This window comes from Ischnura elegans, chromosome 5, assembly GCF_921293095.1.
Source record: "Ischnura elegans chromosome 5, ioIscEleg1.1, whole genome shotgun sequence".
Lineage (NCBI taxonomy): Eukaryota > Metazoa > Arthropoda > Insecta > Odonata > Coenagrionidae > Ischnura > Ischnura elegans.
In genome coordinates, this window is record NC_060250.1 from 124,653,940 (window position 1) to 124,681,818 (window position 27,879).

General features: G+C 41.2%; 1 protein-coding gene across 10 annotated transcripts in view; it reads left to right on the top strand.

Annotated features, from left to right (window-relative positions):
• LOC124159528 (rho GTPase-activating protein 23-like) overlaps nt 1-27,879 on the top strand; it is a 653,624-nt gene that overhangs the window by 391,213 nt on the left and 234,532 nt on the right. For 9 of the 10 annotated variants that reach the window (XM_046535407.1, XM_046535408.1, XM_046535399.1 and 6 more), the window contains one exon: nt 10,014-10,091. The exons of the other annotated variant lie outside the window; for it this stretch is intronic. In XM_046535407.1, the coding sequence (XP_046391363.1) occupies nt 10,014-10,091 (78 nt within the window). The remainder of the gene's footprint in view (nt 1-10,013; nt 10,092-27,879) is intronic. 10 annotated transcript variants of the gene reach the window in all.

Consider the following 27,879-nt stretch of genomic DNA (forward strand, 5'->3'; position numbering starts at 1 on the left):
GACTTATGACCTCTTTTCTTCGAGTTTAAGTTACCGGCAGCCGCTCATCTCGGGTACTCGGCAACCAGTTCAAGCCAAGCTCGGCCTAGTAAATTTGTGCCGAATATAATAACATTTAAGTCTTATTTTTATTAGTATAATTTTTTTCGGAAGCTTTTATGAAATACCCGGCATAAGATTCAGACGGTGTACTTTGCTTGATGCCTTAATATAAACGAAATGACTCTAGATCAGAGCATTGAAAGGGTTGTCACATTACCGATATTACTATTTCATATTGATTTACCATGATAATGCAATTCACCTGGAATCGAACCACGAACCTTCCACCCTCCAGGACATAACTTCCTTATGGGTCATTAATGGCAAAGTGTTGGAGGCGTTCTAGATGTGGGCGTAGAGAAGAATGGAGAGAGAGAGAAGTAGACGGAGCGGAAAATGACCGACGCTGTGCTGGGTATGGTGGACGGGGTGAGGAGATTTGTAGAGGAGTTACCGAGAGCCCAAATGGACTAAACGGAGAGGAGTGAAGCTAAAAGCCGTGTTAAGAGGGAAGAACGTTAGGTAAGAGGAGGTGGACAATTGTATTTATCGATGGAATTAAAAGGAGTAAGCCTTATTGTGAATTGAAGAGGGAAGTACAAATTGGGGAAGTAAGCAGTATGCGGTAATTCACAGAATCCTGCATTTAAAACCGCCATTACCGAAAACATACTTACAATTTCAATCATTGGTTGTTCTGCCGCTTTGTAGGCTCACTCTCATGCTCGAATACCATTTGTACACATGCGGGGCCAGTCGTGATATCCTCATATAATATTCCTCCACTCTGTCAACAATTTTTCGATCTTCAATCCACATGGCAGTTTCGCTTTCCTCTCGGCAATCAATCTCAATGCTGTCGCTGCTCCCTCGCTATATGCTATATTCGTAATTTACTCACCGGTTTCCGCTCGCTGACTATCTAGTCATGTATAAACTCATATAAGCATTTTAAAAACTGCAAAAACATGCGTTTGGAGCGTGATGTGTGTTTCTTTAGATTCCGGATTTTACATTATATGTATACCCAGTGTTGCTCTTTCTCTGGCCTGCTTCTCCGTGCCTCAGACCGTTCGCCCTTGGGCCCTAAATGTCACGGAGCGAAATCGTTCGATCTGACGAGTGATGCATTCGCCTTCTGGGGCTGCTGATCTCACTGTCCTTTTCCACGAAAGATAGATGGATACCCACCCCTTGGGTCCATTGCTTTGCTCTTCTATTCATCCAATAATGGTCGTGGCTCATTTTAAGCATACTTATAATGCGTAATGACCTCATGGGCATTAGATTCATTAGCATGACGACTTGGGCATGTACTTACTTACACTCAACAGTTCACCGTTCCTCGTCATGTACTATCTCAACCATGGGATCTGCGCAAAAACAACAAGCGTGAGTACACGCTTTCCCGGGAAATGATTCTGCGTAACTCGGAAGCTATAAATCGACCGTTTCGATTTCCGTTGCGAGAGGCATGAGTTATAATGGAAGGCTCTCTCGCTTGGGCAACGCTGAAATTATTGGTGCGAGCCTGGAGGCTGACGTCGTACGATTGGCGACCCCGGGGTTACGATTTACTCTCCCCTCGAGATGCCCCCTTCTACTTCGAAGTTTTTTTATTCCAACCTTTTTCCCTTCTCCCCTTTGGGTCATTTGCATATATGTACCTCTGTTTCGAGCTGCCCCGGCGATGCTACGGTGGAAGAGTTAGCTGGGAAAAGCTCTTCCTTGATGTTCAATCGACCATCTCGAACGATCATCTTTTAATCGACCATCCTATAAGGCTGGCTGGTTTGCTTAGTTATCGTTAGGAATTTGAATTTATATTTTAACATTTTCTCCATAGAATCCCAGGCCATCATTTTATTTGAGGCAAACGTTTCTATTCGAAATTATTCACCTCCTGCAAGGTTTTTTTTATTTGTTGCTGCACTACTTACGTCGTATTTGCATTTTATCTTAAGAAACAGACAAGCTTTCTAAAAGTATCATCTAGGTTTTAGTTTTGTATGGATAAAATAATATAATATAATTTTATTCCACTCATATTCAATACATTACATCGAGGGGAAAAAAACCTGTTATAATTGTGGAATATATAGGTACCCCTTTGTGGAAAGGTTTTGGGGCTACCATCATACACTATTTAGAACATGACTGGTGCTAACATACATAAACAATACATTTATTTCGTTTAATTGAGTGATTTGTTTTCTTGACAATTGCATTCGATTGTGAATTTACAGTAATTTACTCATGGATAACTTTTCTTAACACACACACTTTCATAACACACTTTCTCTCATAACGCATAAGAATTACATACAATATACATTTATTTGAAAACGTTTATAACACCTTTCTTAGCAGAAACTCTACTTCCTCATATTGCACAAGCCATTTTTTAACTGCGGATATAAAACCCCATCTCTTCTCCTTCTTTGCCACATTTTTTGGCAACATACTATATAATTTTGGCCCCAAGTATTGATATGACTATCTATATATTTCAGTCGTCGGCCTAGGTATATCAAAGTTTCTCCAAAGCTTAAACATTTCTTGCGACAGCGCAGAAATTTACATTCAGCGAAAAAAAATTCATTTTTTCAGAATATCATAAAAACTTCTTGCATTAAACAAGAATCCTATTAAAAATTTCAGCGAGCGTGTAAGCTCACAAAAATTGTATTGAATTGCGTTCTTGTTGATACAGTAACGATTTTGCGATTTTGGGGATTCGGGTAACTCTGATAATAGCAATATAGCATTTAGCTTATTGTGGAGGGCCGCGCCAAACCAATCTTAGGTTTACTGACGATGACTATGATTTATATTTGCTCTTCATCATAAATATTGTAGGATTAAAAACGGTTCTCGAGCAATCGTAGGTAGTAAATTCATGACGAATTCAGTTCAGGGGTATAAATGATACGAATTTCGTGAAAACTAAATCGATAAGGAGAAATTACCATGTTCATCCCCATTTTTCACTAAACAGAATCAGTATTCAAAGTCTCGCCCAAAATCGGTGCACTGGGACAAAAATCTCACCTGCCACCTCAATGTGTTTCTCATTGAACTTCCTTAACTTAGTTAATTAAGGCGTCGACAATCAGTCGTGTGATACACTAAGTCAGTACCTTCCTGATCGAGTCGTGCACCGTACCTCACGCGAACGTAAATTTAAACGGAGAAAGTTTACTTTCCTCGAAGTCAGAGACTTAATATTGGAATCTGAATCGAGTGAATATTTTAATGTGGTACAACTGGTCTACCAAAGGCCCTTAATCATTTGCTTACCTTGGATATGCACCGCTTACATGATGAAAGCCTGAGGGTCAAAACTGGTCTCACATTTATTCAAACAGCCAGTGCTATTCGGAAAATTTCTGACCCTGTTATAGTGCAGGGATTCCGCTAAGGCATTGCCATGTTTCCTTCCAAATATATAGGTTCTGTGGCTGCATGCTTTTCCTCATCGGTCCTCGCGTTATTTCGCGCCGTGCTTCGAAGCTTAATGCTGCACGAAACAAGTAACTTAGTTGGTAGTAATAATAAGTCACGCGCACGGGTGGATCTAATTATCATGCGCGAAATGTGAAATACTTTTGGAGTAAGTATATCATTTGGCTTTGCTGGAATTCGATCCTATATTTTTTCCAAGTGCCGGGGATTAGAAGATCCGAGTTCGAATTCCGGCTAGACCAAATGATAACTTGATAGCGAATTTTTCCCTAGGTAAGTATTCCAGCGTAATGTTCTGTCAAGCAATAAAGTCGTGTAATGAGCGCTGAATTTATTCAGAATTTTTAAGCCGTTGAAGGTGACAACGTATTTGTGTTGGCCGGTCCAAGCCCGCCACGCGAACACGTTAACGGTAGGTAGTGGAAGGCCAACGAGAGATGGCTAAGGGCTGGGAAGCCGCGCTTCCCCGCTGTTTAATCGACCATCTCGAACACTCTTGTAATGGATGCATGCCGGATCCAGATAGATCTTAATGGGACAACGGTCCTTGGCGGCGCGGCGGGCTACGGGATAGGGTTGGGTATATTCCTGGAGCCCGGCCGTGCTGCTTAAAATTCGTCGTGGCCGGTCGGAAGATGCCCCCGGGGACAGGTTTCGATTTCCGATGAGATTGCGTGACTGTTTTGGCAGCCATTCCTCGCTACCTGCGAGGTCAGCGCCTCTCAGAAGGGGTGGGGATGATGCGAATGAAAGTTCTCCGAGCACGTCCCCTGTCAATGATGCCACGAATTTTATTTTTGGGTTTTGAATCAATCATACGTCAAAAATACTCCACCTGGTCATTAGGATAATTGGACCTGAGAGCGACTCGAGTATGAATGAGTTGTTTTCACTTAAGTGAATCACTGTTTGGATTTAATATCAGAAAAATCATACTTGTGATTTCCGTAGGATTTCGGCCAATGTGGAATCCAGATTATGAATATATAATTCCAGTGGAAAGAAGACTCTTTTTAAGTCGTAATTCGCGAAATGTGGGTGACTTCATCAGATTATCATTCAAGGACAGAACTGATCGAAACAATATTACTGGATGTGGAAATATTGCTTAAATATTTCACTTTTTCGTTGATATGGTATTTTTGCTCGGCTACATAGGGGTCTAAAGGTTTTCTGCCGTGGAATAAATTCAGAGAACACAAGATTTTGATGTGTAATGAAAGAGATAAAATGAGAGAGCGGAAAAGAATAAAATATTTCGATTGCATATGAGGTTTTTCGATATAGTTCTTGAACTCACTGCATACATTAAATAAATGCCGCGAATATTGCCACGTACTGAATGTCTCTTTGGCTTCCGCTCGGGTTAAAAACTCCATCGTCGCTTACGTTTCGAAGAGCGCGTTGCTCATCTTCTTCAGGGCAGTCTCTTTGAAACGGCGGCAATGGAGTTTTTAACTCGAGTGGAAATACGAGAAGCATTTAGTGCTCACATACGCCGAGGAAGTCTCTTGTGCGCTAGAAGTGATATAATACTGGTCTCAATTTTTTTCATAATCATTGGCTTAGTTTGGTGCAGTATTTTCTCTTGGTTCTGGGTTCTGCCCTAAGCCGATTTTAACCGTTTGTGTTGTATCTTCGCTATGCTATAACTTTGTTTATAGTTATAGTGTTGAGAACTTAATTTTCCCAACATTATGCTCCTACTTTTATTTGCGCCACGGCTTTCTCACTTGTAATGCGCATTTTTTCTGTGAGTATAATAATAGGCATGTTTATTGATTTGTTGTTTTCTTTGATCTAAATGTGATTTTATAATTGAACGATTTATATTGTGAGCGTGTGTATACCGCATGCATGGGTTATATACAGATGGCGATGGCAATGATGAATCATCGAATTGTTTGCGGGAGTACAGGAAGTAATTTACATGAAGCCGAAGAGAATTAAGAATGTTGATTCGAATGATAACGCACGTAATTCGCCTCGCAGTTAAGGTGCCCTCGGGTTGGGCGAATGAACTAATTTCCGCGCGGCTTCCCTCCGCATGAAAACGTTCATTTCCGCCGGTTGTGCGTGTTTTGTATTTTTTGCACGCCTTATCTTGCATATCGCACATTAGAGGGAAACGGATGCAGTAGTAAGGACATCAGGAAGAGAATTGCGTTTGCGTTCATGAACAGGAAGGAGTTTATGAGAGGATCGTTATGCAATAGTATAAAAAAAGGCTTGTGAAGAGTCTTAATCTGGAGTTGAGCGTTTTACGATAAAGAAACATGGGCTCTTAGGAAGAAGGACGAGAGCAGACTGGAGGCGTTCGAGATGTGGGTGCGGATAAGAATGGAGAAGGTGAGATGGACGGAGAGTAAGAGGGACGACGAAGTGCTGGGCATGGTGGGTGAAGTGAGAGAGGGCTTCTAGGTAGCGCGAGAATTAAGCGGGTATGTGAATGTTGAAAACAGTCTTGGAGGGTAGAATGTAGGGTAAACGAAAGAGAGGAAAGAAGAGAATAGGATTTTTAGATGAAGTGCTTGGGAGTAGGCCTTATTGTTAATCGAATAGGGGGTCCCAGAAGGGAGTGGGGGAAAAATGTAATGCAAAGTCAAAAAGACCCTTTCCCGATTTTAAACCCCTGCCTGCCCCCTTTATGATCCTGTTGGTAGATATCCCGTTTACGTGACGTTTTTTTCCTTTATCTTCTTCTCTTGAAGACGTCTACCATAGTATGACGGTAAACGAAGGAAGTAGTAGGTGTGTAAAATGATCTTGCGTAGGAAGGGTATACGCGCAGTGGTATTACTATCGGATGTGTCCTACACCGTCAACACGTCTTCGTATCCGTAACGTGTTTCAAGCGGGCGTTCGGGGCGTGCGTGCTTCCCGCCATTGGGTCTGCGGGGCAACCTTCGGTATACCGTTAGCGTTTGCGGTGCAGGTGGGCCCGCGAGGTGGAAACTGTGGCACGAGGGTTGGAGGAAGGGGAGGTAAGGGGGCGGGGTGCACGTTGCAGGATGTTGGGAGAAGGGGTGGGGAAAAGGAGGATGGGGAGACAACAATGGATAACAATGGATGGGGTGGACGAAGTGGGAATTTGAAGGTTCAATTTTGATTGTGTTCGTTAAGTCTGCGCGAGAGTGGAAAATTAGTTCAACCTGTGATAAATATAACTTAAAAATGCAGGCGTAGCACCCGAAAATGTTTAATGTCGTCTATAAAAAATGGATAATTTTCTCCTAGAATTAATACTACACCTTGGGTCGACTTAAGCGACAGTTTGATTCAGTTGCCGTATTTTGGTTGACATTGCTCTGCCTACGTTATAATGTTTTAATGGTATTCTTTGGTTGCTTTGTTATAGTTTTGCTCTATTTTTCTATAGTATGCTTAATAAGTTTTATTTTGCCATATTGCCATTTATATTCTATTTGTATTCTTAATTACCTTAATGCAGTGGCGGATACAGGACAAGGGGGGGGGGGGGGGTTAAAATAGGGAGGAGGGCAGTAGTGGGGGTCGGAAAAAAATACCATTCGATCCAATGTTAATTGGATATCCAAGGGGGCTACAGCCCCCTCCCCCATAGATCCGCCAATGCCTTAATATGTACCACCGTCAACATCCTTCGGAAATTCTTGGTGTTTTAAGTGGTGCTTTCAGGAAATGTTGTATGGAAAATCCATTTTTCGATCGAATGTCGATGTAGCAAAATGGATGAGCATAATTGTTTAATATATAATTGCTATAAATTTTGTTGTAAACTGCACTTCACGGGTATAGTTTAAGGCTGTTTTACCTTTAGCCAGTTTCAGCACCCTCTTTCGTGCAATTGTTGCCGTCATTTACCGGACGTGACATCAGAATTGGAGCATCTGGTTCATCGGGGGCGGAAGTGACGGAAGGGGAATTCATTTAGCGACAGAAGGTGTGCCTCCTGCCATTGGGGGTCGCGGGAATGAATGCCTGTTTAGACCGTACTTATGACTTGTAAAGAGGAATTAGGTGCTCCCACTTATTGCCAGTGCTTCAACGTGAAGTTTGGTTTTGATTGCAGAGGGTAGAGCTCACCCCTGGCTAAGCCACATGCTTGTTAATGTCACGTATAGGCTGGCCAGTTCCTTACACTATGCTTCATTCAAGGCTTCACCTAAGGATTGCAACTCGGGATCTTGCGGTCAGTAATCAATCGCTCTACCAACTTCTAAGCGACCACTTTCGTCGAAGGCGGTAGATACTGTAGCAGTGAGAAAGGTTGGAATTCTTTCTGTAGATAATGGGTACATTAAAGCTCTCAATGTTACCCTGGAGCTCTCTGCGTTCGTTTTCAAAATTTTGATGTTAAAGGCGTCGCTGCCTTCGTATTGCGAGTGCAAGCTATATATACCATTCATTTGTATCAAAGAAAGTGAGAATTTATGTACATGTTTGCTATAAATCTCAAAGTCTCGGCGTTGCGACCTAATGATATGTTCATTCATATTTCTCGTCGCCCTCTCCCTATATTCTCGCACTCGGCGAGAGCGTCTTCCCCTTTCAGCATCGTCCCCTCCCCAAACACTCCACCTTTACCCGCCTCCCAGAGCCATCCCACAGCCTCCGACATTGTTCTAGCCCTCATTCGGTGAATAGGGAATGGGACTCAAAGTTTTCAGTTCATTTTTTACTCTTTGAATCCCGAGGTGTTCGGTCGTGTCGCAGGTCACTGACCGTGACGTAAACAACTGGGCGGGCAGACGGGTTGTTGCGCTCGCTCACGCAGCCTGGGGTGGGGGAAGGTTAGGTGGGAAAATTGATTGTTGTGAGATTTGTGTTCTTGCTGCTCCCCATGGGCTGGGCGCCGCTGCCCGCCTTCCTGCCTTCTCGGCGGGAGCGTGAATTGACGACTCGAAGACCACTCTTCCTCTTGTTTCATTTCTCGTTCCCTCTTCACTGCCGCCGCCGGCCCTTTGTGTCATAAACATCTGTCAGTGGCGCGATCTTTCGATTCGGTCGATCGTTCTTCATCTTCTTCTTCTCCGTGCCCTCTCTCTTGTGTTTTGCCCCGAGGATTCTCGTTTATTTATTCCTGTGCGTTGCGGAAGTGTGTCCTCAGCGCTGCTTTTTCGTTACATCCATACGAATGATCAATTGATTTTTTTTATTGTACATCTTCAAAGAATACTCGAAATTTTTTCACGGGGTTGAGCTTTCACATTTATTGTTAGTGTTAGGTTTCTTTGGATCATAGTATATGAGCATAAATCTTTGTCTGATATTTGACAGCACTCATTAAACATGAACAATTCCAGCTTAGGATGTCAAAGTATAGATTGCTGTTGCCAAACAGCGAGTAAACGTGGAGTAAAAGTGGACTTTTTTGCATTTTCATCGCGAATCTGTTGACAAGAGTTCAAGGATTCATCGGAACGTTCTGAACAAAGACCTGGCTTCAAAAATCGGCGATAGTTTTCTTGTTTTTGCTATTCAGAAAATGATTTTTTTTAATTTTATTTTCGAGGTACAATCAGTGTGAATTTTGTGTGACTCCATCAACTGAAAATCTTTAGTGAACTTGACGATTTTTATCGTACGAAAGAAAACTTCCTTCACCTTAGACGATTAATAATCGGCTGGAATTTGTAAGTGAACTTTTACCTCTCTTATGAATTTTTCTCTTGTTATCTATATTTATTTTAAAAATGTTCTCCTTTTTTGTATTTTATGTTTTATGGGTATGCACCAGATCGAGTACTCTTTCGTTTTTACTTCATAGTATACTTTTGATCGCCATTCATCCAATCAAATAAGATTAGGCATATCTCGCGATCGACCCGTTTTTTATGACGGATTTCTCGCTTAAAATTAATTTATTTTCCTAATTGAAATTTTTGGGGCCAATAAAGTTGGCCCTGATCAAAATATGCCTGTATCTCCAATTAAATTATATTACCTAATCTTTTTCACCGATTCAGATATTTTATATTTGGGAAAAAGGCAATTTTTTACAAAGTTTTACTCAAAATATCTTGTAAATTTCAATGTGGTGGCGTAAGTTTTGATGCCTCCATTCTGCCTAACGGGTCTGATGACACGACCGCTGCTTTGTGATTTTTGCGTCAAATAAGATTTCGGCAATCGTTAACGCGAAGATATTGGTAGATTAAGTCGGTATGCTTGCTTCAGAACCTGTAAACATTCCTGTATGGTTGGCTTTTATCATTAATCACAATGAAGTAGTGGTAATCGGCGGAGGAATTCACCTTTCATCCTTATTCAGCTTTCTTATCTTTTTAATCTTGCGTTGAACGCATCACTCAATGTCGGAATTTTAATGTAAGTTGAAGTTGATAATATAGGAGTTTTAATTCGGCCTGCATGGTTTTTGCAATTGTAGCCTCTTTACGTACTGGCGAAGAGAATCAGAATATTTAATTCTGATTCTCTTCGCCATCATGTTATTTTCTCTTGTATTTATCTACACGCGTGGTTACCCTGTGAATCTAATGTTTTTTTTCTATTTCTTCCCCCAGGTGAGACACCATCGCGAAGTGGTGCAGCCTCCCTTTACCGCAAATAACCGCTCCCGCACAGCTGAACTAACAACTCAAGTGAGTGTAACCCTAATTGTGTATTTTACCTCCTAATTTACATCACCTATCACTCATAATTTTTGGCTATTAGTCATGATTAGTCATTCTCCATTTTCTTTCTTCATTACTATGTGCTATGAAGTGTCTGTAGTTTATTTTTTCAAGAGCTTTTTCTGTGGTAACGATCATTCTCAATTTTCGTATTTGTGGTTGCCTGCATACTATTGGCTAATCTATTAGCTATCTATTCTATGTAGTTTACTTTCATGTGCTCTTATTTGTAGTATATACCGAAAGTATAATACCTTTTGTCTTTATTGGCCTAGCATCTGAACCTTACGGAGTAATAATTTTAGCTGCCTATGACAGTGCAATCACTCTCTCAATTAAGCCCCTACACTGTAATTTTTAGGCTATTTGCGATGCCAGAATGTCGTTCATTACTTACTTCGAGGCCAAATGTGTTTTGGATCTCTCGCATACCATATCATGACCTTAAGTCACACCTTTTGTTCTTGGTGTTTTGTAAATGCTGTCTTAATTGTGCTTGCCTCCGCAAGCGATTCATTTGTGACGCGAAAAATTCGCGCAGGGCTTTCCGTGCCTCAGCGCTAGTATTTATTCTAACAATCTCACCACTTTGGTTACCGCTTGGGTTTTTATCTCGAGCCGCAAATGGCCTGTCTCTTCCTTGCTTCTTGCGTTGGATATGCCCATTCGCGCGCACTTGCGTGGAATGTTTCTTAATTGAGACAACTGTCGCGGAGTGGCAGCTGATCTCTTTATTTGCTCACCTACCTCCACCTAGATTTATAGTGTTTTGTCTCTGCGCTTAGAATTCGTAATAAAGAAAGTTTTTTTTCTTCTTTTCTTGACCTCGTATTTGCTAATAAATGAGTTTCTTTGAGTTAAAGTCTGGTGTTGAAAAAATTAGAATGCAGTTTTTTGCCGACGTTTCGAAAATTGATTTTCATTCGTCTGGGCGAGAAATTAAAATTGATATAATTTCAAATGAATTGACAGGGAAGGAAAGAAAGGGATAGGAGCATATAATAGAAAAAGGGCGAGGACAACGGTGGTGTGGCAGTTGGAAAAAGCCAGTAATCTAACGGTAAAAATGCGGCCATTCTCTTATTTTTAGAGAAGTGTGTTATAATAATTTAGAAAGTAATGAAAAAACTTCAGTGCTAAATTAACAGAAAGGAAACTAGAAATATGACACATACCTTTTCTGGTATGTTAGTTAACGGTTTCTAAGCTAGTATATATGTGGTCACCTATCAATTTTGATTAAATTGAAGTTACCTTTCAAATTTGATCATTCATGTGGCTAGTAGAGTAGTATGTCTATATTTTTTTCGTCTGGTTGCTTTGGGATTCATTGTCGTGGTTGATTCGCTCCGCTTCCATTGCCGTCCTCTCAACCGGCTGCGATGAGAGCCGTTCCTCTTGAGAAGTATTACCCGCCCACTTGCCCCCGCGATATGAAGACTGCTCCACCGATCTGTGGCGCGCACTTGCTCACGAATGGGATATGTCCCGACTTCTGGGTTACGCACTCTCGACGGAACCGGATGCCCGCCGGGATTAATCCAGGATTCTTTTAAAAAACTTTTAAAAACCGAATGGCGACCCAGCTACGGCGGGAGAGCGATCTCGATTCCGGTTTGCAGTGATTGTACATGATGCTTCTAAATATAGCCAGTCTCTTCCTCCTCCTCATCTTTAGACGTGCCCAGCGGTCTAATCCAGTTCACTTCTCTTGCTGCTGGTCTTCGCTTGGAATGTGACCCTCCTCTTCGAGTTTTCCAGTCCGTAAATAATTAACAAGCCTTTTAGAACCGTAGTATTTTCTCGTTCATTTGCATTACCTTCGGGTATCTGGCACCCATTTGAGGGGGTGTGGTTGTGCTGTTGAGGCCTGGGATACGACTGAATGTATTCGACATCGATACCTCCGCGAATATTCGAGGTCCTACATCGGTGTTATTTTTTTCTTGATTGTTTTTGTCCTACTGATGTGTTTTCCGGAATGAAAAACTTACCTTCGACGGCAACGTCAGGGAAAAGCGCGCGTCAACGAAGAGCACGGTTGGTTGACTTTTCCTTTAGACATGACAGTTTTGCGAGAAGCTTGGGAAAATGGAAGGAAAAGTCCCCTGAGAAAGACCAAGAGATATGCACTTGGAATCAGCAATCACGTTGAAGGAGAAATATTTGGATGAAAAGAAATGGCATGGGTTAGGGAGAGGGCTGCAACAAACATGTTTTAAGCGTTTTCTACTACCCATTACTACCCATCGGAGTTCTATTAATGATAAATACTCAAATTATAGTATTTTAAGTCAATTTTTATGAATATTTTTACATATTAGCGTTGAAGAAATATGAGGACGGGGAAAAATAAATCGCCTTATTTAACATGTTCCGGATTTTCCAATTTGGGCTATATATTAGCCATTTCCTTCTGTAATGTTTTTCCATTTTAAGGTAGCTCCATAATGCCTTTATCATGGGAGTCTTGTTCCTTATTGTCGAAAAACTCTAGTAATAGATTTTCACAATCCTTTCTTGATGCCAATTTCTCACCACTCTGAAAGTTTTGCAATGTGAGAAATGAATGAAATTCGCTTGATGCCAGGTTCGGGTTGTATGTTGGATGCATAGAAACTTCCTTACCTATCTCCCGGAGTTTCTCGCGAGTCACTGCAGACGTGTGTGGTCTGGCGTTGTCCTGAGGGAACACACTACCTCTTCTGTTTGCTAATTCTGGTCGTTTCTGGTCAATCGCTTCTAACAGTCCAGTTGTTGACAGTCGAGATCCGAATTTAGTGTTTGGTCATATGGAAGCAGCTCATCAGAGGATTCCGTTCCAGTCCAGCCAAATGCACAGCAAAGACCAGTCCTGGTTTGGCCGCCGTTTGAGCTGCTTCGCCGTACTTCGACCACGATCGTTTTCGCACAATGTTGCCGTATGTGACCCATTTCTCATCCCCAGTCACCATCTGTTTAAGAAATGGGCCCATTTCATTCCGTTTCGCCAATGCTTCGCAGATGGAAATTCGATCCACCGAAATCGATCGGATTTATTTCGACGGGATCGACAAAACTAATTTGTTCCTAATTATCTGTTACAGCATAGGGACCAACTGATTTCCCTAGATACATATGGTCTACTCTATAAAATGAAAACGAAGAGGACCAAGTACCACAAACGAGCACCGAAACTCGTGGTTTGCTTTCCACTCGACTCTCTTTACATATTTTCCTCCGCTCGTGTCTTCGGCTCTTCCTCGTCGGCCCTGAGAGTATTCCTGCGTTCGTTGTCGCTGTCTTGGAGTAATTGAACTCTCATCCCGTCAACCGGGTTGATGTCTATTGATTTGATGGACCAAGAAAGAAAGGACCTTGTGGCCCTCTTCTGTGTGCGCCCATCATTCGCCTGCCCTTGACCCCGTGTCTTGACCCATCGCGGTCCCATGCGGCCTCAAATACTCTTCCTCTCCCCACGGCCCATCTTGGTCCAGCCATTGGTGGGATGCTCGCTCAACTCAATTAGTAAAGGCTTCTCGGGCTTTACGCCGGGTTAAAATTTCCGTTTTTCGTGCGACGCTTTGATTCGGGCGACGCCTTCCTAAGGAAAATGTCGCGAAGTTCTTTTGAGCTGGGTTTTTATGAGGGGCAATAGATGGTGGCCGTAGATAATGAATAAATTCAAATAATATTTTTCAGGGTAATTTCTGCATACTTATATAGATCCGCTACAATATTGTGGTAGCGATTTGGCGATTATATGAAAAGATGAAGTACTTGAACAGTTATGCCAGTTTTGAATGTTGTTTTTCCTGATACTAACTATAATAAATGCATTCCTTGTTCTTGGAATTAACTCCTTTGGAACATAGTACCAAGTTACTGAGGTATTGGTTACTGAGGATCCTTTGGTGTATTTTACTGAGTTAGTTTGAATTTGTTTCGATGAATGTCTTTTTCCGTTGGGGAAATTACGGTTATGTTTATAGTACCTATGTTGATAGTGGGAAAGATTTTGGGTTAGCGTTGAAGAGTAAGGATAGCGTTGGTTTAGCTTACCACTATCGCTTTAAAGAGAAGGAGGTATAGAGCAGGGGTCATGAATAGATTGAAGAGTGTTGGGCCTGGTGCTGAAATTAGGTTAGAAATACTGGATGGGTTGGGAGACAGGCGGGGTGATGAGATAAATGGGCGTGTCCTCTTCAGGTCGACTTGAACCGGTATATCGCGTATGCAATAAGTTTTGTCTTACTGCTGAGTAGCTACCGTCTTGGTTAGTCTGCCTTTTTATGGACTAGCATGGCTGAACCTGCTGATATCCAGTACTCAAGGTATTAGCTTCATCGCTCGGTAGGTACTTTTTGTGCACTCAGCAATGATGAGTGGGCAAGAATTATTATCGGGTTTATTGACTTGCATTCCATTGTGTGGTATTTGTTCAAAAATAAATGATATATTGTTTTGCTTTTGATGTGATTACATCCTCTGCCAAACACTCATGGTTTTACTTATAATGTATATGTAGACTGGCTTCCGGTAGAAACACACCCTCATTCTTAGCACTCGCCCTCTCCCTCTCTCTGCATTGGAATGTTGGGGACGTCCACGACAGGTATTCCTCATTGTAGCCTCAATCCGATGGAAGTTTCATTAGGCTTATATGGAATACATCGATGTATCCTGCTTTATTTGGAGAGAAATAAAATCCGCATTCCAACTTTCACTTGTCTTCCTTGATGGGTGGGAAAATGTACTGATTTACCTTCGGCTGAGGGTGTATTTTCTGGTTAAACTTGATCGAAAATTAACACAACTGTTCTATTTCTTGCTTTATGAAACATTAATGGCTGAAATAATTTGGACTTGGTTCACGTGCGCAGTTGTTTATTTCTAAAACTTGCCTATATTTCGGCTACAAGGTGAATTGCTTCTTTCATCATCAGGGGTCTATAATCGTATGATTGGTTTGACGCAGCTCCCCTATCAATTTTCCAATCAGCTAATCATGTCACGCCTGTTTATTTATAAATATTTATATTATTTTCGATTTCACGTAGAAATGGGAAGTTTAATTTATCCTTATAGACTCTTACTTACCTGTTACAGTTTCTTCTGGTGTTATTCGGTGGCGGTATAAATGTTATTGTGAGATATATGGCATTCATTTTCAATCAACAGATGTTGTTTAAGTATATGTTACAGCTTTTATGATTAAACATTTTTCGTAATGAAAAATCTGGATTTATAGAATTTAGATATGTACTTGTATTCTTGTATTTGCTTGGGCTATCCGGAGCCCTAGAGTTCTACAGTTACACTGACTAAAACTATAGGTGTTTGAATATACATGGAATCATGGCGACCTCGTCATTATGATCCCTAATTATCTGTTAGTAAGATTAGGTATGTATTCGTATTTTTTGTCCTCGTGATAGTTTGGATTATCTAAAATATAAATGTGACAAAAAACAATAATGCTCATGTTTTCGCTCTTCGTTTATTTTTTAAAATTTGCTTCTGGAGCGGAACATTTAAATGGCCCTCTTTAGTATTCTTATCACGTCCTCTTTTTAAAGCTCTCAAGGCCACGATGAGTGCTGCTATCGTAACGACGCGGATGAAGGCGTGAAGCTCTTTCGTTGGGCCAAGGACGCGCCATCCCTAACCGTGGCGGGGGTTATGCGCATCGCGTGAGATTGGTTGGTCCTTTCGCTCCCTTCCTGATCCCCGCGCATCTTTGCTGCGTACAAAAGGATATTGTCGAGGAATGATCATGATGGAGACGTCGTTTGCATCCATATGCTTCCTCTTTCCATTCAGTGAGGGCTTGCTAGTCGTAAAATTTCCTCACCTCGGTACCATTGAAGGGTGTTGTCGCCACGGGTGTGGTTTAGCTGAAAGGTAAGCATACCGTTTGTTTTCTGCTACATAAACATGCCTATGGTTAAAGGTGAAGAGAGGGAAACAAAATAGATAGAGATAATCAAAGGATGTAGTATCGCGTTGAATGATTTCATCTACACATTTGATCTTGTTGAAGTGTGTTTGTTTATAGTTTTTATATTTTCCATTACCATTGGTGTTCTATTAAATAGGAAGTCTTGAATAATGCCTCGAGTTCTTAAAGATTTATCGCTAATATACTAATCTGACTTCGGAAATTTAAACTTTTGAGAGTTAGAATATAGGCTAAGTCCAAATGTCTATAAGGAATCTCCAGGCTCAATTAAATTCACATTAACGTATTAAATAATCTATCACCTAAGACGGAGAGAAAACGAAACTTTCCATGTTGTTTTATAAATAATTCCAGATTTATTCCTATTTTTATTATTCTTATATTCTGTGTAATAACTGCCACCGAGTAACACAGGGGCCGATTGTGTGTCTGTTCTCCTCCGTCATTATAGTTTTCACTCCTAATTTTGCGTCCACACAATGGCAGTCATTTCGTTTGATTCTCCCCGCGCCTGTTGGATATGCAATATGGAATGCAGTATGGTATGAATATGCAGTATGGAATATTATGTATGGAATATTGAAGTGGTGAAATAAAAGCTTGCATTGGAGAGCCTCGTTAATGATTTTTACCGTTTCCAATTGTCTTCGAAGTAAGGGATTATAGGGGGTGGGTCGCCCCCTTCCCCTCTTTATCAAATCCTCGTCGCACCCCAGTGCTCTGTCATCTCGTATTATGAGGAGATTGTGTTCTCCTCGGAATCGGATGTCAATTAAGTGTTTCTCCTTCGCGTGGAGCGCAAGGGCGATTGGCCAGTCGTCTGAGTCGATGAAGGCGAATCATCATCGTCATCTCCCTCTCCTCCTGCTTGCTGATTCACTCCCGCCCCCCCACAGGAATTCCATCGTAAGACCCCCTCATCCTCAATGGTCTGCCCTCGGCTCATACTCGACGCCATAATCAACCGTATACTTACATCTCCCACTGTTGGTCATGCGCTGGTTTTCCTCAGCCTCCAGTCTGCGAAAGCATCGTAATGATTCATGTTTTTTCTCTTGTCTCTTCAATAGTCGATTCGTTTTTAATTTAGAATCTCAGACGTTCGTGAGGGATAATTCTGCCCTCCATCCTGCCGATACGCCAAAAAATTGCCCACAACCCATTTCACCATGAAGCCCTGTCGCAAAAATCCGAATTTTTTTTACTATGCATATTTTTTTCACAATGAACATTGAAGACCCTTCAGTATTATGATCAAGTGAGTTTCTGTCGTGGTTGTTTATTTGTCATTTTTTTACCTGAGTCATTGAATTGCAAGATTTCGTGTTGAATGTGGTACACAATTTTTCGTATGCACTATAATATTATCCTTTATTATGCATAAAAACAATCTATTCATGACTTCGTAGAAAGGAATTCGATTTCTGTCATCAGTAACTACTTCTCTGAGAAATTTTTTCAATCTCTCTCTTATTCTTGGCCAATTTATCGATTTTCAGCACTTCAAGCTGAAGAGGAGTACGCATAAATTCGCCAAGTGTCTACCTCAAAATATATTATTATTCGAGACCTTGAACCAATGAAAGTTCTAGTAAGAAATATTGAGGCTGTCGTTCATATTATTTGAACTGTCATTGGAGAAGTATTCCATAGACTTTAACCATGTTGTTTTCCAGAATATCTTCCATAATTTATTTACTTTGTATCATTTGCTTTTCTTTTTTAATCCGAATTTGCGTCTCACGATCGTGCACCTCTCTATCCCCCCCCCCCCGCTATTTATTCAGGAATGAAATGTGGGATGCGTACCGCGATTGTCCTGCTGACCACTTTTTCTTCGATCTTTCCTCGTCCATGGATATTATTAGCGAGACTTGGTCAATTCATGCTCAATTCCTCTCCCCCCTCTAATTGTGCCCCATAAGCGATGTGCCTCGCCCGACAGTGGCGCGAGCGCGAGGATGGGAGCCCCCTCGAACGATTGCTTCATTTGCGTATTCCTTTCGAAGGTCTCGCGATGTTAGCTCCTCGTTTCATCGGAGCTTTTACGATGCGCCCGACCGCTTCCTCAGCAGTCGTCACGTCCACGTTAGGGAATTACTGTTTCCATTTTTGTCCCTTCTCTTTCTTTTCTTCCGTCCCTGGACTCGCTCTCCATCGCCTCGGACAGTAGGGGCCGTATCCAGAAACCATGCTTCAGCTTGTAGCGGCGCGCACCGCTGAATGCTGTATCCAGAAACCTCACTACTCCAAAACGCTCCAAATGGGTGGGGGCAGTGTTGCCACATTTATTTTGGGCTGGATTGATGACGTAGACGAATTTAGCGACATTTTGAGTCCCTACTATGCGGGCTTTGAGAAGAACTAAGGGCGACAATTGAATAACGAATATCGCAACGCGACTTTATTTGTAAGCAAAATGGAAACGGGTTGGAAGAAGAATCTCGGCGTAGAAGAAGAGTTTGATTTTAAAACTAATTATTGATAGGAAAGTTGTATTGGAGTGCAAGAAAACCAATGCTGTGAGTCTTTCTTTAAAGGCTATGGCATGGAAGAAGGTGGAGGTTGAATTTTAATCGGCACGATGGCGTAACGAAGGTAAGCACATTATTAGGCCGTGATTTGTGAAATTTCAGCGGAGAATCTTTTGTCTTGTTCTTAAAATCTGAATGGAAATTATTGATATAATTTCTCTTTTTTAGTGGTGTTCGTGGAAATAAGATGTCTTTGGAGATGCGGTATCTCACACGGAATTTATTCTCGGTTCCATGGGATTTTCTTGGTTCTTCAAGTTTCTTCTGTGAATCTGGTTCCGTTCATTATGTGAAAAGTATCCCTTTAAATCGGCAAAGTTATCATTGAGAACCAGCTGGTACATGCTGATAAATCTTCGTGTTCAGAAATCTCGCGACGTGTACCAAGTGTCTCGACTAGTGTCGATCGCCGGTGATTGCCGGCTGGCCTCGGCGGCTCTGCCGCCGGGGAAAGCCGGCCGATGCCCCAGACCCCGCACCCCGAAAATGCACCAATCTGGGCGGAAAAGAGTAACCTCATCAAGTTTTGTTCAGGACACCCTAGTTTCGGTGCTGACTTTATTGATGATTTTTTAAATAAAATGTTTCATCTGTTACAATTATTGTTGACAATGCGAAATGAAAGGAAAGTGAGCATTTTTTAAAAATAGTGCCGTTATTAAGTTGTACGGGTCGTCGCTGCCGATGTTTCGCTCTAATTACCGACTTCTTGTGTCCGCAATGTATGTGTAATTTGATTTGTGAAGTTACAGTTAGTGTATTCGCTCCCGATTTTCTTCGTGTGAACATTTCCTGGACAATTTTATTTGCAATTTGTGTTAATTAGATTTGTGAAGTAACAGTACGTGTCGTGTTGATGTTGATTTTCTTCGTGAGTACTTTTTTTTGGACAAGTGTTCTTGTAAAGTGTGATCATTTTATTTGTTGAATTGAAAGTGAGTTTTACGACGTTAATAAATACAAGTTTGTGAACTCAGTAATTCTTGTGGTGGTATTTATTGCTGAATAATCCTTGGTGTCACTTGCGCAATTCGTCATTGTGGTTGACAAATATACTCGTACAACTGTCGATTGCATTGGTATAGTTGGATATTTTAGACTTTGAGGTAATATAATAGATACATGTATTGTATTGCAACGTCCGAAGATTTACGTGACATTCATTATGAGATGAATATCATGTGCTATTGTAAACGGACTGAGAAGCAATATGCCATTTCCATCGACCCTTCCCTTAAACTTTAACTCATCATTTTTGTGACGGCATAAATCATTATAGGTAAGTTTTCACGTAATTGAACATGGTTTTCAATGGCTCGGAACTGAAATTATTCAAACTAGCAGAAACTGAGAATAGACGTAGCTGACTGGAAGACGACTTTGTCGCTTTGAGTATTTTACGCAAATTTTGGATATCAGAGACACAAAGCTGGTGATTGCAACTTTATTTGGGCACTTATATATATATATAATATTAATGGTTTTCAAGGAAAGCCACGGTCTATACCAAAGTTAATAGCTATTAGAATGGCAAAGTCGACGAGGTTTCAGCATAGTTGCGTTGACAATGGTTATTTTTCGTAAAAAAGTATTTCAAAAGCATCAAGGCGAGACATTCTTGTGTCCCTAATTTATTTGTATTTAATTATAAATGGTTTTCAAGGCATGACAGGGCCCGTTTAGAAGTTAATTGCAAATAAAACGGTGAATCCTAAGAGGTTTCATCACGGTATTGTTGACAGTATTTATTGGTAGTTAAATTAGGTAAAATATTTACTCATTAGGATAAAATATGGTTATTGAAGCATTCTTACTATCTTTTTAAGTAATAATAAATAATTATCATGAGCTTATAGCCCTTTAAACATCAATAATTATTAATAATAAATGCGAGACGATAAGCAGACGACACCCGGCGGCCATATTACTTGTAGCGAGTAGTGTGCCATGGACCTCACTAGACTTTTGCAGCGGTGCCCGTAGCGGTGCTCGGCCGCTACAGCGGCTACGTCATCATCTGATGACGTATCTAGCAGTAGTGAGGTTTCTGGATACGGGCCTAGATCTCTTTTTGTATGAGCGTGGCCTTGGGAGTCGATCGCTTGCATCACGCTCAGGGAGCCCAGAGGAAGCGAGCGAACGGATAAACGGATCGCATGTTTCCGAGCTTCATTGAGCGCACACATGACGACGGCCAATGCGAATGGTGCCTCATATCCCGAGAACGAGATCTTCTCGGGGGATATTTCATCCCTTTCATTCTTTCCCCCTTCAGTTCTCCCGAGTCGTAAATTTCGCGGGCTACCTTCAATCGTCGCATCTTGCTTGGTTTCAGCTCGCTCGCAGCGTTATCGCTGATGGTGATGAGTCCAAGTTCCCAGCTTAATGTGAGTGTGCTTTTTGTCCTTCTTTTAGTGGTTTCAGGAAATAAATGATTGCTGATTAGTCAAAGTATAGTTTCAGTCGGGTTTAAGGGACGTGAAAGGGTAGAAGGGCAGGTTTTGGCAGTTAATGCTTTTGTTTAGCAGGAAGATCATAATCCCACTGATGAGCCAACAATTGGTTTCCTGTATTAATGAAGAATGTATTTCTCTCCCTGGAGGTTTTTATATGCATCAGTCCTTTGCTGTTCCAGGGTGATACTAATTTTCCGTGCTAAATGGGCCATTCACTCTGAGAAGATAGTTGAAAAACGGCTGAACCTGTTCGAAACAACCTCATGGGCAACATAGTGATATAGCCTTAATCCTCAGTCAGTCAGAAATTCAACCTGAAGGTTGGTTTGGATAGTTGAAATCAGAGTTGACCTCAGAATAAGCCACAGGTTTGCAATTTCACACGTTCAGAGTGGGACCATTGCTCTTCCCATAACCCTGTCATAATCCCACAGACAGTTTTTTTTAGTCCAGTTCAATCACTTCTCAGAAATTTTAGCAAATACGATTGGGAACCTATTGAAATGCGGCTTATCGAATCGTGGGTCGCTATATGTACGACGAGCTGGATTTCTTGGTGTACATTTTCGTGCTCGCTTCTTCTCCTATCGAACAGTTGTGATCTTTCGTTAGTGCGCCTCCCTCGCCTTCGTTTATTCCGCCTCTGCATCATTCGAGGGTGATTCGATTTTTACTGCGGGACCGAAGACGAGCGAATTACGATCATTCGGCTCATGGACTTCATCGGCGCCCATTACGGACGATGACCAACGTCGCCTGATTTATTTTGGTGGTATAAAGTTTTGCGAACTCGTCTTTAAGGGGGAGCAAGGATTGGACCTTATGCCCTGAGGCGGTGACGCGAGGCAATGATAAAGGGTGGGGGGCAACATTTTCACTGCTTCAATCGGGGCCTTCGTTTTGCTCGTTATGGCGAAGGGAACTCATGGGATATTTATTTCCTCTGCTCATACGCGCGTATCATCATGCGTAGGACCCTCAACCTCTCACAATTGATCAGGTGGGGTTCTTTCTTTGCCTATAATCTCTTCCCTCACAGATCTCATTTAGAATGTTTTCTTTCGGCTCGTGTACAATAGGCTATGCACTTTTTTTGTTAAGAATTTCAAAAATTTATTCAGTACCTGGGCATTCATGAACCTGGATAGCGTAGTGGTCTTTGAAGTGCCCCTGAAAGCCAATGGTATGTGATTCGGTTCCGGATCCTGGGGATTTTTTTCTCATGGCAATTCATGTATTCATATATTCAGTGCCATTTCACTTTCCGACAATTAAAAAATTTCATTCTCAGTAAATATCGCTGCACCTAATTTTTATTTTCAAATTTTATGGGGACCTATGAATTATTTCCCCCTTAAAATCACCCATAGTGTTTTTGCCGAAATTATCTGCCCATCGGCTGCCATCACCGATAGTGTTCGTCGTCTCCTTTTTTTCATTTCGGCGGCATGAATTTTAGCGTGATTATCTAAATGAGCGATCGAGAAGTGGACCGCACGGGTGATTGAGGTGATGCGAGACCATGGTAAGGGATGGTGGTGATATATTTCCGTCATTTCAGTGGAGGGTCCTTGTTTGCTGGCTGTGTGTGTGGTGATAGGAAGAAACTTATGGTTGCAATCGATACTTTTGCTTGCATTGAAGGGAACTCGTAGCATCTGCCCATGGCCCATACGCACCGAAAACAAGCGTACTTACTATTGCCTATAGGAACACTTCCCACAGTTGATCAGGTGCTGTCTTTTCTTAGCATCTGATTACGTCTTTCGTAAACCTTATTACAATATTTATTTTTCGTCTGTATTTTTCTAAAGATGTTTCGTTTTTACAGTCCTTAAAATAATCATTTGCAATTATTTCTCTTACCATTCTCGTAATTCACCATGAATATCCACTACAGTTTTTTTCTATCTCGTATGAAGAAAAAAGCTCCGTATTTTCGTAATTATCATTAATTGGGTGCTATCTAAACCATCCATCCGTTTACTTCACCGGCTGCCATAATTGATAAGGACCTTGGTTCCAAAAATTGATGAATAATTATGAAGGGAATTTTTTTGCAAGACTGTCCATTTGAACAGTCTGGAAATGCACCACATGATTGGTGCATGGTGCTGCGAGGTAACGACAAAGGGTGGTTGACGGTACTTTTCACATACGTGTTACATCTTTTTCATTTTCAGTTTAGATAAAACCTGGAAACAATTACAGTTTTTCTTATAACATCATCCATTGTTCTATTATTGAATTAAATCAGCATGGGTTGCCATTACCGAAAATGCCCATCCTCGTCGCCTAATCTATATTTATCCAGTTTTGCGAGTTAGCTAAAATTTACGAATAAAAATGTGTTTACGTATGGCGACGCCAGGTCTTTAGAAATCGTAGTTTCGAAATACTATAATTAACGCCAAGAGAATTTATAATGCCAAATTAAAAATTACAACACGAAGCCCTAGAAGGCCGCGTTAGCTATGACGAAATACATCGACTATAACATGACAATGTAATTGTAGATACGGTGCGTGTCACCGATAAAGGTTTCATATATGTTTAATTTAATTTATACCCTGCAGGCAATTCTGCATGCTGCATAGACTCGGTATAACCTTGTGCATTTAAGCCTGCATCGAAATAATACGAAACCTATTCCGTTTGCCTTTTAAGTTCAGAGTATATCTAAGCTACTCTCGTATGCCCTCAAGATCTATTCTATTGCGATACTTGATATATGGTGAGAGGCAGTGATCAAGGCAGAGGGTGCTTGCCAATGTAGTTTTAATCCTTGCGTGGTCCTTGTATGCTCGTTGTGGCGCGGATAACACTCGTTCCATGAAAGCTGTTTTGCCTCTCGGCTCTCCTTTTCCCTTAGCCACCCCCGCCTCAGCATACTTAGCCAGTCTCCACTGCACTCAGATCACATCAGCAAAAGCATCCAACTTATCATTTATCTTTTTTTTATTCTCTCTCTCTCGAGTTCGTGTTTCGATTATCTCAGGGGTATGGCGGCCGCTTATAAAAATAAACGACAGCGCAGAAAAAATAAGCGTATCGTGGGATTTTTGGCGCTGATCTGCGATGAGCCATTATCATAACTTGTTTGGTGCAGTTCCACTTCTTGTCTCCGATGGAGAAAGTTCGAATCGGCTTAATTGATTTCCTTTGGAGCTGGTACGTAATTTCTTCCGTCAACCTGCTGCTCAAACCCACTGGGGGTGGAAGAGCGTGTAAATATATCGACAGTAATGAAACGGTGGTAATTTAATTACCCGAAAGTAATAGAAAACTTCTGACGTAAATGATCGTTTCCTGTCACTTACAAATCGCTTATTCGGAACGATAGAAACGTCTTCAAGGAACTGTCAATAATTAAGAAAGGAGTTCATGTAGCTCTTTCCGGCGTTTAATTTTTAATTTAAATTGATAATCAATTATTGAGAAATTACTCTTGGCTCTATCGTAGTACATCCAAGGCAGGGGAATCGTTTTACCGAGTGTCCTCTACCTATATCTTGTTTAGCTCGTCATTATTTCCTCGGGCAATTTTTCATGCCTTCCGATTCTCGAACTTCAGATTATAATCTACTGAAAAAGGGATCAATCAATTTTCTGGCAATTAATCGCTGAGTGATGACTGTGTTTTTGAATCGGGTTAATGTCGGCATTTTCAGTTATCGCTATGAACTGCATATTTTTTGTAGTTTTAAAGCAATTAGATCTCTAATGCTGGCAGGAACACTCCATTTTTCTTCCATAAATGATATAGCTAGATAGATGAATCATTATTTTTAGTACTCGTATTATGTCGGTATCTGTGTCTTGTGAGCGTTAATCGATATACTGTATATACCCCAGAAATAAGCACCGAGCCCTGCTATTCACGTTATTATTGCCGAAAAAATTTTGAATTTTTTAATGACTTTTGGTTCTCTCGGAGGTTGATCGTAATTTTTTCTAAATTAATAGTTATCTATCAATTATTTTGCCAAAATATCGACTCCTATTAAAATACTTATCATTACGGCTTCATAAATGTATGTCTTTATCTTCCGGTTAATCAAATCGATGGAATATCCTCGTTCATCACCATAAATGTAACATTTTGCACCAATAGAAAACAACATTTTCGGCGATGAAAGTTAACTCAGAAATTTAATTAAAGGAGAGAAAAATAAATACTGATTCCCTGATGATGGCTGTTATAAAAACCAAATTATTGGAAAGAGGCGTCATTGTTCATTATTGTAAAAAAATTAAGCCTCCATGAAAGCCAGAATCTGTTGAAAAATGAGATGTATTAGGTAGAACTATACAATACAATAAATCGAGATATAATCCGTTGCCTATTTTTAATTCCGTTGTTTATAGCAGTTTAAAACGTCTGCACATTTTTCACCCTGTTGGTCTTAAATGTTGGGTAATATTTTAAGCCGATATTCTACGTCGTATGAAACTTCACCGCCTGCGTGTTCTTACTCATGCTGTATTTTCCTCGTCAGTTTAGATAAAACACAAAAGTGCTATTCCTTCTCGTGTGATTCATCCGGTGGTTGTTGTGGTGAATTACGTGATTATTGGTTTCATAAATCAAATTGGCTTCGTATCACACCACATTAAGGCCTCTTGCAAGCGCCGTCCGGTGACGTGAGCTCACCTTTGAGGTAAGCACCGATGAAATTGCTGGCTTTGCACCAACAATAAAAGACTACGTCCTAGCCAGTTATGAGCAAAAAATTAAGTCGCCCTAATAATTATCGCTTTTCTTGTATTTATGTCATTTTCTCTGCAATTACAACTGCATCTCTCTGGCGTCAATGCTTTTGGGGTGCTAAGCAAATATCAGATGATGTATATTATACAGGAATAAATCTCTTCCTGTACTTAATTTTATTATGATGCAATGTGCTGTCTATTCACATCATATCAAAGTTCATCAATAATTTGACGTAGAATTTTATTTTTTTTCTCTTTCTCCGTAATTATTTGAAATCAACCATCGTCTAGTTGTAACCGAATCCACACAACCAATGGTATTTGTATTAGGAATGACGTTTTTAATTTTAAGAGAAAGTAATCTGCCCGTGAAGGTAGGTTTAGCATGGGACATTGTAACATGAAACTCCTTGGCCGCTGCTTCTTCCCAAATTATGCTTTTTCCTTTAGTTGGTGATGTGGCCTATTGTCATTCACTCAATTTCTGAACCTATCCATTCCCCTCCACTCTCCATTTGCTTAATTCCTTCCCTCAACCACTTTTTTTCTACATCCCACTCCCGCTAACTATTCCCTCCATCCTTTCATATTTTGCCAAAAGGTTAAGTGTAGAAATGCGCTTTTCCCGAATAAAATAGTCATAGGTCAAAGCACTCCATTGCTTACCTTCTTTCCTTTTTATGTACGCGGCTGGTGTCCTACTGCTTCACCAATGGAAGCTTTCGGGGTTTTATGTAGATGTAAACCTTGCATCGTCTCTATAATTTTCCTTTCTCTACCCACCACCTTCCAATTGCCCATTTTCTCAAAATAATATGAGGCGTACTCCCGTGGATCAGATGAAGAACGACTCCGTATCACAGTCTAATATGTAGAATTTATTTAACTTGGCGTCAGACGCGGTCCCGAACGGTCGCGAATTAAGGACAGAGGTCGATGGTAGGGAAATTTGGTGGCTTCTCAGCATTTTAGCGACGGAAGGTGGTGAGGACACGGAGGCGTTGAGTTCCAGCGGATGTGGGACGTCCACTCCGAAAAACAAGAGTATTAGAATCAGCCCCATTGCCGAAGAATGCGTCCTCTTATACAGGGTGGAGAAAAATTATGCCATGAAATTTTAACCCTGGATAGCTAATTACAATAGGAACCATAATTACTCATGTTGTTTCGGTGGAAAACGCACCATTGTTAAAATAAAGAAACTTTTAGCTAGGTACTGCGATTGGCCGCGAGATTGCCCTGTTGCCGGATGCGTAGGATACGTCGTGATACCCTAGTGTAAGGTTTAGTCTATTTTTCAGTTTTTTATTCGAATTCATGAGTTTTCCAGAGCATCCGGCAACAGGGAATATTTTCGGCCAATCAGAGCGCTTGACTTGGCGAAGTTTCTGTAGTTTTAAAATCGGTGCGTTTTCGACCTAAACATAATTGGTAATATTGGTTTCTCCTGGCATCAGCTATCCAGGGTTAAAATTTCGTGACACAACTTTTCTCCACCCTGCATACTTAACATTAGAGGAAAGGCGCTTCTGACACTCGCTCACAGGGTAACGAACGATGCCGACTCGCGGGCTGGTAGGGACGAAGAGCAAGGTTTATTCTCCCTTGATGCCCCTACACCTAATCATCGTGGCAGAAGGAACCGAGGGCACGGTTAAAATTGCATGAAAATAGGCGGTATTTTATCCAGTGAGTAAATAATTCTTCGCTAAGCTTCTAATTATGTATTTAGTTTTCCTTGTGCTCTGCGGAAGTCCCACCCCCTTCCCAAATATGTCCCTTCTCTCCGCCTCTGTTCCCCTCTCTCTCTCTCTTTGGACCTGACTCTTTCCTTCCTTCGTCGTTCGTTCCGTCGCGCCCACCCACGCCCCAGGCTCCCCTTCCCACCCATAAATCGCTCCTCCCTCTCTCTCTCTCTCTCCTATCTCTTATTCATGTCTTCGAGACAAGTGTTTCCTCCCCCTGCCCATTCCCTTCTCCCCTCACCTCCCTCTAAATCCCCAAAATTCTCCACCTCAGTGCATCTCTCGCCGTTACGCAGTATTCTCTCCGTGTACTTCCTTGTATCCTCTCTCCTCTTCTTCTCCATACGATCGCCCGTGTGTATGTGT